We start from the raw sequence: 13995 nt of genomic DNA on the forward strand, positions 1-13995 counted from the left end.
ATGCATTCTCCACTAAAAAAAAAAAAAAAAAAAAAAAAAGGCGTCTCATGATTGGCGTGAAAGGATGCGGGTTCGAATCCCGCATCGTGATCGAATTTATTCTATTCTTTATAAATTATTTATAGTTAATTTGTTATTTAGGGTAATATTATAGTGTTTTTATATATCTTTACGATTAATTTCAAGGGCGGACTTTCGACGTAAAGCACTAGGGAATTCAACATTAAAATAATGTAGCGAATAATGCTTATAAATTAAAAGCAAGATTGAAAATAAGCGTTGCTTCATGGAAATCATTGCTGAGTAATTTAAAATCTTTAATGTTGTCTTATTTCCTGTTTTTATGTATTACCTGTTTACTGCTGATATACCTGATGCGTTTATGGAAAGATCATAATTTTACAGTATCTAAGTAACTACGATTTTTTAAATTATTGCTGTGATCTTTTAATATTAAAAAAAAATCTGAGTATATGGTATATCAAAATATATAGGTATATACCAAAATCTCGGTAATTCTTGAAGGCATTTAACAGCAAAAGGTTTGATACAAATTGAATACAATCTTTATTTTTTTAACACAAGATGCGTTCAAAAAATCAGTAATATTTTATGGAAATGACCGAATACGATAAATATTATCTATATTATATACAAAAGTGTTTACATAATATCAAGATATATTTTATGACATCTGCCTGATATCTCCCATGACCCATAGTGATTTGTCAAGAAGCTGGTGATAGGTCGTGTTGTAAGTAAGTAATTGTATGTTTTTCTTTCGGGTTTTAACTGTTTTATTTAGTAACTAACGCTAAAGTTAATTTATTTCATCGTTTTCTTACTTTGAGTGAACTGTTTAATTTTGGATAATTTAAACATGAACTTAGCTCAAATATGATATGCATCTACTTGTACCTATGTAATACCTATTACTGTATAACAATTTACCTGTGCATTTAAATTTTCGTTATTAAGTGATTGTTAAAATGATTATATATTAAACTTATTTCAGTTATAACACTAGAAGCTAAAAATAATTAACTCATTAATTAATATTTTTTTTTCTGTTCTTCTTATACCGAAGAACAGAAAAAAATGATCTTAAAAAAACATCGACATGCATTACAACTTACATTACAAATTATTTTTTTTTTTTACTCATAAGTCAGAATGATGCTAAACCAAACAATCAAAATATTTTTCAGAAATAATGGTGTACCTAACAGAACAAGAATTTGGAACGTGGAATGGGGAAACAGTGAAAAAGTTCACGTGGAGGACCGAGAGTGGATTTTCACTTACCGCTCTCTCTTTTGGCGCTATTGTACAAAATATTCATGTAATTAATAGTTAATATACAAAATTTGTCCGTATAAAGATCGAATAATATCTTGAAGACGTTATGCATTATGTAAAATATTTTTTTTTCCAGGTACCAGACAAGGATGGAAATTTAAGTGATATTGTACTAGGATTTGATGATCTCCAAAGCTACATAGATCGTAACACAGAGAACTATGGTTGTGTTGTTGGTAGAGTCGCCAACAGGATTGCTGAGGGATCATTCCAACTAGATGGAGTTCAATATAACCTGAGCAAAAATCGCAGTCCACATCATTTACATGGCGGCCATTTAGGGTTCGACAAGGTTCTATAGTTGGTCCTTTGCTTTGTTTTCTATAAAAATGAAATATTCAGGATTTCAGTTCAGTTTACAATTACATTTTTGTTTAATTTTTGCTATGTTAAAAACTGAATTATAAAAGCACACTTATAAAAAACTTTATAATCATTCATTTGACTTTTTTTTAATCTTGATAATAATGTACTAACTACATACTTAGCAAATAAGTTGGTATTTCTTAATATTAACATACCTTAACATAATCATGATGGCAGGTAAACTGGAATGCCACGGTGGATGGTACCAAAGTAATTTTCAGCAGAGTATCAAAAGATGGTGAAGAAGGTTATCCAGGAAACATTCTCATCAACATTATCTACGAAGTTAAAGATGATGATACGTGGTCCATAGAGTATAAAGGAGTTACAGATAAGAAAACTATTGTTAATCTGACTAATCATTCTTACTTCAACCTGGCTGGTCATGAGACTGGAGCTGAAGAATTATACAACCATGTTATTAATATTAATGCTGATAAGTATGTATTGAGTAAACTCTGATAAATGTTAATTGAATTTAAAATGAAATCCCGTCCCTTAATTGTTGTAAAAGTATCTTATCATCAGTAGGTATCGGTTCCATTGATCGAAATTCTTTACAAGAAAATAAGTGATGAGCATTTCATATTTCAATCTATCTCACAATTGAATCAATGTAATAGATACATATTTATAATAAAGCGTAGACTAAAATTCCCTTTACCTTTACAGAATGTTAGAAGCCAGATCGGATTGGATTCCTACAGGCAAACTAATCAAAATAGCAGGAACACCATTGGATCTGTATACGCCAAAGCGTTTGGGCGAATTTATAGAGTTCTCGAAATTATTATTCCACCACAACTTCTGTGTTGCTACAAATGGCAATAAGGTAAGGCACGGTGCCGGTGTTTATAAGAGCTTTATTAAAGAAGGAGTAATCTGTAATAATAAATAAAGGTTTATTAATTCGATATTGAATTGGTCTAAGAGCTCTATTTTACGCCTGCAGGTTCAATTTATACACATAAAATTATATCATGATTTTGCAATCATATAATTAATTTACTGTCTTGTGTGCAATTGGATAACAGGGCATGAATTTCGTATCCCGCGTGGTGCACCCATCATCAGGCCGCTTCATGGAGGTGTACAGTGACCAGCCCGGAATCAATTTCTACACGGGCAACTTCATGCCCTCTGATGACCTTCCATCCATTCCTGGTAAAGAGGGTGTCGGTTACCGTCGTCACAGCGGCCTATGCCTCGAAACCCAGAAATATATCGATGCTATACATCATCCAAACTTTCCTTCAATAGTCCTGAAGCCAGGGGAAGTTTATACGCATAAAACGGAGTACAAATTTGGAGTGGTTAGGAATGGGAATGGAAACGGTAAGTAATGGTAATGGTCATGGTAATGGGGTGAAGGTTATGGGTTGATTCTGTAAATGTTAATAAATAATATGTTTGTTGTATGATTGTGTTTTATTTATTTTCGATTGAAAAAACTCATGCGTAATAAGCAGAATAATAGGTATATAAAACCAGCAAGACTACTCTCTACTGCAAAACATATTGCCAAGGAAAACAGAAAAGTTTCTGTGTGTATTATTTATTTATTTATGACACTTTACTAACTATGCTAGTTATACAAATAACATAAAACTAAAACTTATAGCTAAACTAGCACAGAGGGCGGCCTTATCACTAAAGAGTGATCTCTTCTAGGCAACCCACTGTGTGAAGTAATAAAGGAGGAGGTAGGTCAGAAGTACACAACTACATAAATAATAAATACATACACTTATATATGCATACATGTTACTAATCCATATACATACTCATATGCACAAAATACATACAATATTTATAATACATATAAAAAATAAAATATAAAACTAAATAACACTATATAAAAAATACATACATTATTCATACAATACCTTAAAACCAAGAGGAAGAAGAAAACCATAACAATAAAAAATAAAGCAAAATACTAATTTAAGTTATGGTAATGGCTTCGGACTTTTTTGGCAAAGCTAGACAATATTTGAGCTTTTCGGATGCTAACGGGCAGGGAGTTCCATAAACCGGCGGCAGTAACAGAAAAGGAGCCACCATAGAAATGTGTGCGGTGCGAAGGGATAGATAGCACTAACCTGTCCACAGATCGGAGAGAATAGTTATCACAGTGCAGGAATTGGAACTGGTCTTTTAGGTAAGAAGGAGATTTGGGATTGAAAAGGATTCGATACAAAAGAAGTAGGTAATGAACATTCCGGCGAAGGCGGATTGGGAGCCACTTGAGCTTCTTACGAAAGTGAGAGACATGGTCGTATTTACGGAGACCGTACACGAACCGAATGCAATGGTTTTGAAGTATTATTATTATTATATGTTTTTAGATCTTGCCTTATGTCTAGATCTTAAGATTATTGGTCATATGGCATTATTTAAAATAGTTGACAGGCCCCGTCTATAAATGTTCTGTCCAATCCTTAAATATTTCAAATCCATACAGTAGCTTCTAAAATAAGCTTCATAGTCCCATTATTTCTACCAAGAAATATAAAAAAAATCTGTTTTGTAGAGTTTCTGACCCTTACATATTATTATTATGTTTGATATGATTGCAGTAGCCTGTAGGGAATAGGCCATTTTTATCGAATACTAGCTGCGCTCCGCGGTTTCACCCGCGTGGCTCCGCTCCTGTCGGTCTTAGTGTGATTCAAATCGGAGCATTAGTTCCCGATATTAGCGCGTTCAAACAAACAAACTCTTATATATTTCCGATATTAGCGCGTTCAAACAAACAAACTCTTATATTTTTCTCATAGATTACCAAACGAACAATCTTGCCATTTTATAAAATAGATGTGTAGGACTACCTAAACTTGAATTTATTTAACTATGAAACAATTGCTTGCAACTATCATTTTGAATCTGCTCAAACGAAAAATTGGCGTACGTGCTATTTTATAGTCATTATATATTGAGGAATATAAGATGTTTATAATTTTATTACATAATGATAATGGATACAAACAAAACAAAGATAAACGATTAGTTAACACATGACTTTATCGTATACCGGCCGCTTTATATATTGTAAGTACCTATTTGATAATTTTATTTTATTTAAGATTCGGCTTTATGTGATCAATTATTTCCTTTAATAAGTTATTAACTAAGAAAAAATTATGAGACGGAATTCGAATCTACTTCTTCCACAGTTCTACTTTATCCTCAAAAGATAAAAATGTAAAAATAAGTTCATGAATCTTACGCTAAAATGAAAATAGACGTACGTGTCTTTTAAGAAATTAGGTATAGTTGAAATAACCGATATGAAGACGCTTAAGTAGTACCTGTCCTGTAAGCATGTAATTTTTCCTTGTGAAGACGTAAAACTATTATCAATTATGCTACTGAAACAATGAAAGAGAAACGATGGTCATTATTAATTAGTTCATTTCTTAAACTTATTTATTGGCTTGAAAACAATATCTTTTGTATTATGTAACAATGAAGTATGAACCATGTAAATTCCTTTATTTCTTAAGGTCACCATTATCATCAATTTGACCATAATAATTAATATGATAGTCTCGTTTTCTAAATTGTGTTGCTATATAATTCTCTAACTCCAACACAAGGCTTATATTTTTATTGGCACTAAAAGGTAGTCGGAAGCATATTTAATTATTTAATTTTACATTTATCTATTGAAAAAGTTGTATATTAGTAATTAGAGTAGGCAAGGATTTGAGTAAGGAGTAAGCGAACTTTGGCTTTTTGAACAATTGGAGTAAGCGAACTTTGGCTTTTTGAACTTTACCTTAACTACTGATTAAACAACAATAAATACAAAAATATTTTTTTATAATTAAGTACTTGTTTAATCAGTTTTTATGGAATATTTTCAGAAGCATGGTGCACTTAACTGAACAACACTTCGGAAGTTTCAATGAGGAGCCAGTGAAGAAGTTTACTTGGCAAACCAGCAGTGGATTTTCCGTGTCTGTCATATCTTATGGAGCTATTGTACAATCTATTAAGGTAAGTTTTTTTAAGAATTTGATTATTTCATCGCATAATATACATCATGAATTAAATTGGTATAAGTAAAGCCTTGTACTCTGGTGAAGTATGAGGTAACTGCAAAATACATTTGCTTCATTGATCGCTTTTCTTTGCGGCCAAATAGGATATCAGCCTTTTGTGTGATGTTAGACCATTTTAGTCTTCACCGAGAATTGAACCCAGTACATTTGTATTTATAAGTATACCTGAGTTACCAACGTTGTATTAGGTTAGTTTTCAGTAAAACATAATTTCATAATTTTACAGGTCCCAGACCAAAATGGTGAAATAAAAGACGTAGTCCTAGGATATGATACATTCGAAGACTACGTGACCAAGAACGCTCGGTTCTTCGGCTCTACCATCGGGAGGTGCGCTAATAGAATCCGCGGTGGAACCTTCCAGTTGGATGGAGTTACTTATCAACTGGCCAAGAATAACGGAGACAATCACTTGCATGGAGGGATTATTGGTTTCAATAAGGTAGGTAACATATGAAGTTTCTTCTTTTTTTATATGACATAAATATTTGACTTCTAAGCGAAGAAAATGAAACACGCAATTTTACCCATTTCGATAGCGCAAATATTTTTACACCGTTTTTCTATATTTTTTTTACAGGTAAACTGGCAATCCGTTGTAGACGGCACTAAGGTTGTCTTCAGCTACTTATCAAAAGATGGCGAGGAGGGATATCCTGGAGAATTGCTAGTCAACGTGACATACGAAGTGAAGGATGATGACTGCTTATACATCGACTTCAAGGCTACTACTGACAAGAAGACGATCGTCAATATGACTAACCATTCCTATTTTAACTTGGCTGGTCATGAGTCCGGCTCGCAAGGGTTGTTTGACCACGTGATTACTGTTAACGCTGATAAGTAAGTTTTTTAATATTGCTGCTTCGCGTAACAATTGCTTCGCGAGGCTGCTCGCTCTGTAGAACTGTCTATTAACTATAGGTAGACGTATGTTTCTAGATTATTTCATAGATGTTTAAGGATTTTGGCACAATTTAAAGCTCATTGTAAATGTTTTAAAACTATTTGGTAATTTGACGAACTAGGTTTACAACTTTTAATGATAATGTCTATAATTTGTGTACATTATTTAGTACTTGCTTCTTATGAAACAAATCACTTCGATTCTCCTTCATTAATTAAACGTAATTTTTATTTATTGCATTTTCCTAGGATAACAGAGAGCAACGCAGTAAACATACCAACCGGGCGTCTTCTTAAAGTTGGAGGAACTCCCTTTGATTTACGTGTTCCAGTCCGACTTGGAGATATTATCAGCAAACATGAGAAATTATTCGATCATAATTTCTGTGTATCTGATAGTGGCATGGAGGTAAGATTTAAGTATTTATTTATTTATTATACATAAGTACTTTATAATTAAAATTACACTGTGAATTTATGAATTCGTAAAATATTTAGGTATATGTACCTCAATTTAAGGAATGGCAAGCTTCAATCGGTTCAGTTCAGCATAAATTTTGTTAAGTAAATCGAAAATGGTTAGTTTATTCAAGTTATCATTTTTTTAACTACGGCTAAACAAAGTTCTGATTCCTAACAATTATTGAAAGTCGAACAATGTTTAGGTAATAGCGTTATCGACTAATTAACCTCTTTGTAGCACAACAGACAATATAAGTACACGATATTTTTCAGGGCCTCAACTTCGTAGCAAAAGTAGAGCACCCTGCATCAGGTAGAACCCTGGAAGTATACAGCAACCAGCCTGGTGTTCAGGTCTACACTGGCTACTTCTTACCAGCCCCTGGAGACCAGGCCATCATCGGCAAGCAGGGGGTGGAGTATCGACGAAACGCAGCTTTCTGCCTCGAGACCCAAGTGTACCCTGATGCTATTAATCACCCCCACTTCCCGTCTGTGGTGTTGAAGCCAGGGGAAGTTTATGATCATAGGGTGATGTACAATTTTGGTGGTATGAGGGAATAATATTTTAATTATGTGATATAAGACAAGTATCTGTTTGTACTGCTATGTGTTTGGTTAATAAATGTATTGTATGAAAGCAACTATATTTTTTTTTATTTGTCTTAATTCAATATTTTTTACTTTGGTGGCTTTAGCTTACAAAATTAAAAAAATAGAGCAGTCGCTTCAAATTTGTAAGATGTGTGAGTAAAATGTTATATAATTTCACAAATCTTAATAATAATTAATGTTAGTTTACCGGTCGGTAAAACCAGTTTGCCTGCCTAACTATAACAGCTGTTAAATTTAAACTACTTACTTCTTATGTGAACAATATTAGCCAGCTAACTTAACTAAGACTTATAAATATTACAATTCTTCATGACAATGTACTCTTTGTAAATAACAGTTCTATATAATTAACTAAATTGTAATACATAGTAATGTAAGAAAGTGATGAATCATCGCAATAGAATGAAAACTGAACAATTGAACACGCCGCGAAGATAGGAGAGTGCAGCTAACTTCAGTTCATATATTGTCAATTGTTTAAAATGACATCCTTTTTTCGTATCAGTTCACAAATAGCAAGTGTAGGTGTAGGTTTTATATTTAGGTAAGTGTGTAGAATATTTACCATATACCTAAATACATGAAAAAAGAAAGCAGCAGTTTTTAGTATCGTGATAGGCTTAAATTGTAAGGCGTTATAATTTTGTATAAGTATTCGGAGTTAAATGATACCGGCGTTTATAGGGTAAACTTGCATAATTCGTACCTGCGCTTAAATCGTACCTCGTCTATATCTCGGCTTGGGTAATAGTTACCAGCGCCTCTGGTGGCATAAAATGTCAATAATAGTCGGCCATATTGCCATGTGACAAATAAATACCTGTTACGTTGCTCCCGACTAAAATATTTATCAAGTAAGTTTTTTCGTACTTTTTGAGTAATTTTTTCGCACACTTCACAAGAACTGTCTTCCAAGTATACCGTTCATAAGTTGTTTAACTGTTTATTTTATATTTATGCGTATATTTGTGAATATATTTCACATAGTAAAGCCGGCTTGTTCGTTGACAGTTTTTTTTGCGGCAAATTTGAAATTCTTTTGATACTTGTGCCTATTTCGTACTCGCAGCAACTTCTTAAAACGTACCTGTACGAACGAACGAAAACACCTCAAAAAGGAAACAAGAAAAAGAAACAAGAACAAGATGAAAATGACAGTTGGTATTGCAAAATATGTCAAGAAGACGTTAAAGAAAACATGATTAAATGCGGTAATTGTGAAGTATGGGTACCTACCCATACTTCACAATTACCTACATGAGCTATGTGCAGGGACAACTAAAAAAACAAAATGTTATTACTGCGATGACTGTCAGGATTTGGTAAAGACCATCCGCTGTATTAATAAGAATTAATCTAGGTACATTAAAATTAAGAAAAAGAGGAGAAGATTATTAAGATTGTGATTTTTAAGACTGTAAACCAATGATAGGATCTCAAAGTACGATTTAAGAATATACTAGTACGATTTAAGATGAATGGTCTTAAATCGTACTTTTTTTAAGTTTTTGAAAATTGTTTATTTCTCAGAAGTTTATAAGATATATGTTATTTTTTGTTGAAATACTAATAGAACATTAGTGAAATTATAATTACTTAATATAAATAACTGTGTATCATTGTTCATTTCCAAAATTTTTGAGGTTCTCCTTAAGTGGTACGAATTAGGCAAGTTTCCCCTAATCAATGACATTTTTGATACAATGATTTTATAGTGGGCAATGTTTTTTGAATTGAGTTAGGTTTGTATTTCGCGATATAAGTAATAAAGTGGGATTACTAAGTTGTTAAATTAACGAGTTACACTGTTCACATTTAAAATACTTATCTTAATAATACCAATAAACTGGACTAACAATATATTGATGGTCAAATAACAAATCGCAAAAAAAATATAAATATTTTTCTAAAAGTACCTAACTACCTAGTTAGTACTTAGGTCCAGAATCTATCCAGAACTTACGGCATTACCTGGCCCAAAGAAAAGGTTATAATTAAAATCACTCTTTAGAAATAAGGAGGTCCTATGCACCCACATATGCCAAAAATACTTCTTGACTTCCTCTCTAAAGTATGTACCTACCTACACAAAAATATTCTCTCTAAAGTGTGTACTTACCTACGCAAAAATATTTATAAAAAGATAAATATTATTACATATTTAAGTAACTAACTAACTAGGTACCTATTTATAAATATTTTTGCATTATCTTATAATCAGTGGTTATACACTATGCTCTCGATTATTCAAGTAGGCACCTATAATATCTAGTTATTTATGAAATTATCTTTATTTCATTTAAGTGTAATGTATTAGTATAATAGAATTTAATAGAGAATCGGCTAGTGTTATAAGTAGGATGATAATCAGAAACTGTTAAGCCGAATTTGATAAATCGTGATATCGAGATAAATGGAATAAATGGAATTGCGGGAAGATACCTATTGCACAAATGTAATTTTCTTGATATCGACACACAAAACCACAATATATAATAATAATGTTATTTTGCATAATGTTATTATCTGGTAAGGTATTTCAATATTGTGGTCAAAAATTCACACGCGCTATTTTATAAATTTACTTCATATTTTTGATGCAGTTACCTAATTAAGGTTGTTAAATTACCATCAAAAATAAACTCATTAGGTTTCAAATTTTATTGTTAACACGTGAAATACTTACCCTGGAATTTCAGCTAGAAAATGGTGTATCTAAATCAAGAAGACTTCGGTACATTTAAAAATGAAATAGTGAAGAAGTTCACTTGGCGGACGGATAGAGGGTTTTCTGTGTCTGTGATTTCTTATGGAGCCATCATACAATCTATTCGGGTAAGTTAATATATTCAGCAACCATATTGAAAAATTTACGACACTGAAATACGCGGGTTTCCGATGACGCCATAAATTAAAATAATGATAATAATTGAAAGAAAGGCTACACAAATTAAATAAAAATACTTACCCAAAATATATTAATTAATTGAAATAACTTATAATTTAGCTAGATGCGGCAAAAGGTACGTGGTGAATAAACACTCAGTGATATGAGAATATAACATTGAAGTACCATTCTTAGATTTTGCACTTGTTTTCACTTTGCAGAGAATTAAGCAAGTACAGCTGAATCTATGTGCGACTCCAAGAAAATTATTATTAAGATTTCTTGAACTACTAACTCTGAAATTATAAAGATAAAAAATTAAGTATAAGTACGCTGATAAATCTATGATTCCGAAAATGATTTCATTTCTTGAAAAAAATTCGAAATAGTTAAAAAGTTCCATAGCGTATATATAATTTCCAATAATTTCCAGGTACCCGACAAAGATGGTATCAGCAGAGACGTGGTCCTAGGTTTCGACAATCTAGATGGCTATGTGACCAGAAATAGCCCCTACCTGGGGGCTACAGTTGGTCGATGTGCCAACAGAATAGGAGGTGCTGAGTTCCAAATAGATAGCAAAACGTATATAGTGGCTAAGAATATTGGTAATGATCACTTGCATGGCGGAATCGTCGGATTTGACAAGGTAATGCTTCCTATTGAAAACTAGCTGTGCCCTGTACTATTTTTTACTATTTCTCTGCTCCTGTTGGTCTTAGCGTGATGATAGCCTTATAGCCTTCCTCGATAAATGGGCTATCTAACACCGAAAGAATTTCACCGAAATCGGACAAGTAGTTCCTGAGATTAGCGAGATTATATGAATGTTACCGAATGAAGCCCGGAGAGGGGGAGTTCGTAGGTACTATGACATAACTGGAAGTGATGAACTAACGATATTTTAGTAAACAAATGCAATGAATGAAATGTTACCGTTAGTCAATTATTCGTCTATTGTCTTGACCAAACGTTTCGTAGAAGTAGCAGTACCTTTAATACTTTCATGCTAAAAAAATCATAATTTCAGGTAAACTGGACTTCATCAGTTGATGGTACAAAAGTAACATTCAGTTATTTATCCAAGGACGGTGAAGAAGGCTACCCTGGGAACCTTATAACCAACGTCATCTATGAGGTGACAGATGACGATGCTCTTCATCTTACCTTTAAGTCGATAACAGATAAGAAGACCTTGTTGAACCTGACCAATCACTCGTATTTCAACCTGGCCGGCCATGACGCCGGTGCAGACGGTTTATTTGATCATGTAATCAGTATTAATGCTGATAAGTAAGTATTTGCTGAAGAAATACAAAGAACATTAATTAATTTATTAGTAGGTAATGTATAAACACTTGATAAACATAAAACAAACCAAAACAACAAATAGCCGTTTCTTTAAGTGTCGATAAATTTTAAAGTATAACAACTTTTTTTTCTTCTCAAATATTTGAGAAGAAAAAAAAGTTGTTGCAAGCAAGGATGTAAGCAAGCCGAAACAATGACCGAACCTTAGCATGCTACGCACCTTGCAGCAAAACCAAATACTTAAATATTAAATAGATATATCTATGTTAGCGCGTTTAATTTAAAGATAAAATTATATTTTAAAAGTAAATCAATTGATTAACTTCATTAATTATTTTAACAATAACCAATTGGATAAAAGTATTAACAATCATTTAATTATCGAGTAATAATAATATTTCATGTCGTATTCAAAATAACGATCAAAACAACACAAATAACACCTGCGCTGACTCACACTGTCACACCACTCGAATAGTTGTTTTGATCGTACTATAAATAACGGTCGTCTGCAGTTGCAAGTCATCCCGTCCGATTAGGGCCCTTCTGGCCTCCTCCACTCAAGCGACAGCTCAAGCCGAGGTTCGTGGTCCCCGTCAAGGGGGGACGCCCTTGTGCATGTCGCTACCAGGGTGAACCTTCAGTTCACCCCCGCGTCCGCGTTAAAATGTAGAAGCCCTTCTGCCTAACATTGAGAAACACCTTACAAAAAAAATTGCAAGTCATTCTTGTCTTGACTTTGGTCGAGTAAAGATGTCTAAGAAATATTATATCAGTATTTAATTACGTAATACAACCACGCTCTAACATCTATTATAAATAAATGTAGAATAAAATAACAAATAACAATAAAATCTTGAAATTATAATTAAATGTTAAAAAAGAAAACTCAATATTAAGTCAATCGTAAATTGCAGGATAACAGAAACAAGTTCAGAGTCTATCCCCACCGGCCGCTTTACCAAAGTGGGCGGGACCCCGTTTGACTTACGTATTCCCATTCGTCTTGGAGACGCTATGAGCAAAGCAGACGATTTGTTTGATGATAACTTCTGTGTTACTACGTTTGGGAGAAAGGTTTGTATGCTAATGAAAATGATTTAAATAGATTTCAATTATTTTTGGGTCAATAATTTAATATCATTTTTTTTTTACTTGCGTAGATTTTTAAACTTATCATAATTAAAATACAGGACGCAGCTTGAGGAGATAAAAATTGTGTAATAACTTATTCCTTTCAAAAGGTTCACCCTTCAAATATAAATTTAATGACCACTTAAACTAGGCAAACACCGAAAGAAAATTAAGTTTACCAGTTTATCATACCGTCAACTTATTTTTTCCATACAAAGAAATAGCAAACGAGTATTTCCCAGCTTTCAGTTCTTCTCTTTCAGGATTTGACCTTCGTCTCCCGAGTATACCATCCAGACACAGGAAGATATCTAGAACTCTACAGCAACCAGCCCGGAGTCCAACTATACACTGGCAATTCTCTCCCAGATCCATCAGATTCTGCCCTCATTGGTAAAGATGGGGTCGGATATAGACGCCATGGAGCATTTTGTTTGGAAACCCAAAATTATCCAGATGCCATACATCATAATAATTTCCCTGATGGAGTGTTGAAGCCGGGAGATGTGTATGAACATAAAGTTGTATACCGTTTTGGTGTGGAAAGAAACAATGGACCACGTGTTGTCAGCGTTTGATTTTTAATGATAGGTTCATTTTGTTTCCACTGTTCGGAAAAATGGCTTTTTAGCCGTAACTGATAAACTGTATTTATATTTTTTTATTTAATTATGAATAATCTTGAAACTTATGTATAACTATAAGTAGTACTTATATTTTAATAATTTTTTCTATCGTTTGAATTAAAAATGTAATCACAATAATAACAAATTTTTTAATGAGTACAAAATGAAATTGTATATATAATCGGAGATACAATAAAAATGCAATAAATTGAATAGATGTTTTATTATTTAAAAATTAATTCATTACATTTTAATTTACATT

The 13995-nt window shown here is 32.7% G+C and overlaps 3 protein-coding genes across 4 annotated transcripts; all 3 read left to right on the top strand.

Annotated features, from left to right (window-relative positions):
- Positions 1 to 743: 743 nt before the first annotated feature.
- LOC123701546 (galactose mutarotase-like) lies at positions 744 to 3396 on the top strand. Its single transcript, XM_045649050.1, has 7 exons — positions 744 to 758; positions 1209 to 1342; positions 1436 to 1651; positions 1903 to 2176; positions 2409 to 2557; positions 2760 to 3060; positions 3347 to 3396. Exons 2-7 carry the CDS (start codon positions 1214 to 1216, stop codon positions 3394 to 3396), a joined length of 1119 nt encoding a protein of 372 aa, XP_045505006.1. The 5' UTR covers positions 744 to 758; positions 1209 to 1213.
- Positions 3397 to 4748: 1352 nt separating this feature from the next.
- LOC123701305 (galactose mutarotase-like) lies at positions 4749 to 7807 on the top strand. 2 transcript variants are annotated; one of them, XM_045648730.1, is made up of 6 exons: positions 4749 to 4776; positions 5595 to 5727; positions 6019 to 6234; positions 6373 to 6635; positions 6948 to 7107; positions 7434 to 7807. In XM_045648730.1, the coding sequence occupies exons 2-6, from the start codon at positions 5599 to 5601 to the stop codon at positions 7722 to 7724; spliced, it is 1059 nt and encodes a 352-aa protein (XP_045504686.1). In that variant the 5' UTR covers positions 4749 to 4776; positions 5595 to 5598; the 3' UTR covers positions 7725 to 7807. The 2 variants fall into 2 exon arrangements, with proteins under 2 accessions (XP_045504686.1, XP_045504687.1); XM_045648731.1 differs by having other exon boundaries at positions 4759 to 4776; positions 5598 to 5727.
- A 436-nt stretch (positions 7808 to 8243) lies between these two features.
- LOC123701394 (galactose mutarotase-like) lies at positions 8244 to 13796 on the top strand. Its single transcript, XM_045648847.1, has 6 exons — positions 8244 to 8319; positions 10475 to 10610; positions 11096 to 11311; positions 11693 to 11955; positions 12891 to 13050; positions 13371 to 13796. Exons 2-6 carry the CDS (start codon positions 10482 to 10484, stop codon positions 13683 to 13685), a joined length of 1083 nt encoding a protein of 360 aa, XP_045504803.1. The 5' UTR covers positions 8244 to 8319; positions 10475 to 10481; the 3' UTR covers positions 13686 to 13796.
- The last annotated feature ends 199 nt before the right edge of the window (positions 13797 to 13995 follow it).

This window comes from Colias croceus, chromosome 21, assembly GCF_905220415.1.
Source record: "Colias croceus chromosome 21, ilColCroc2.1".
In the NCBI taxonomy this organism is placed as follows: Eukaryota; Metazoa; Arthropoda; class Insecta; order Lepidoptera; family Pieridae; genus Colias; species Colias croceus.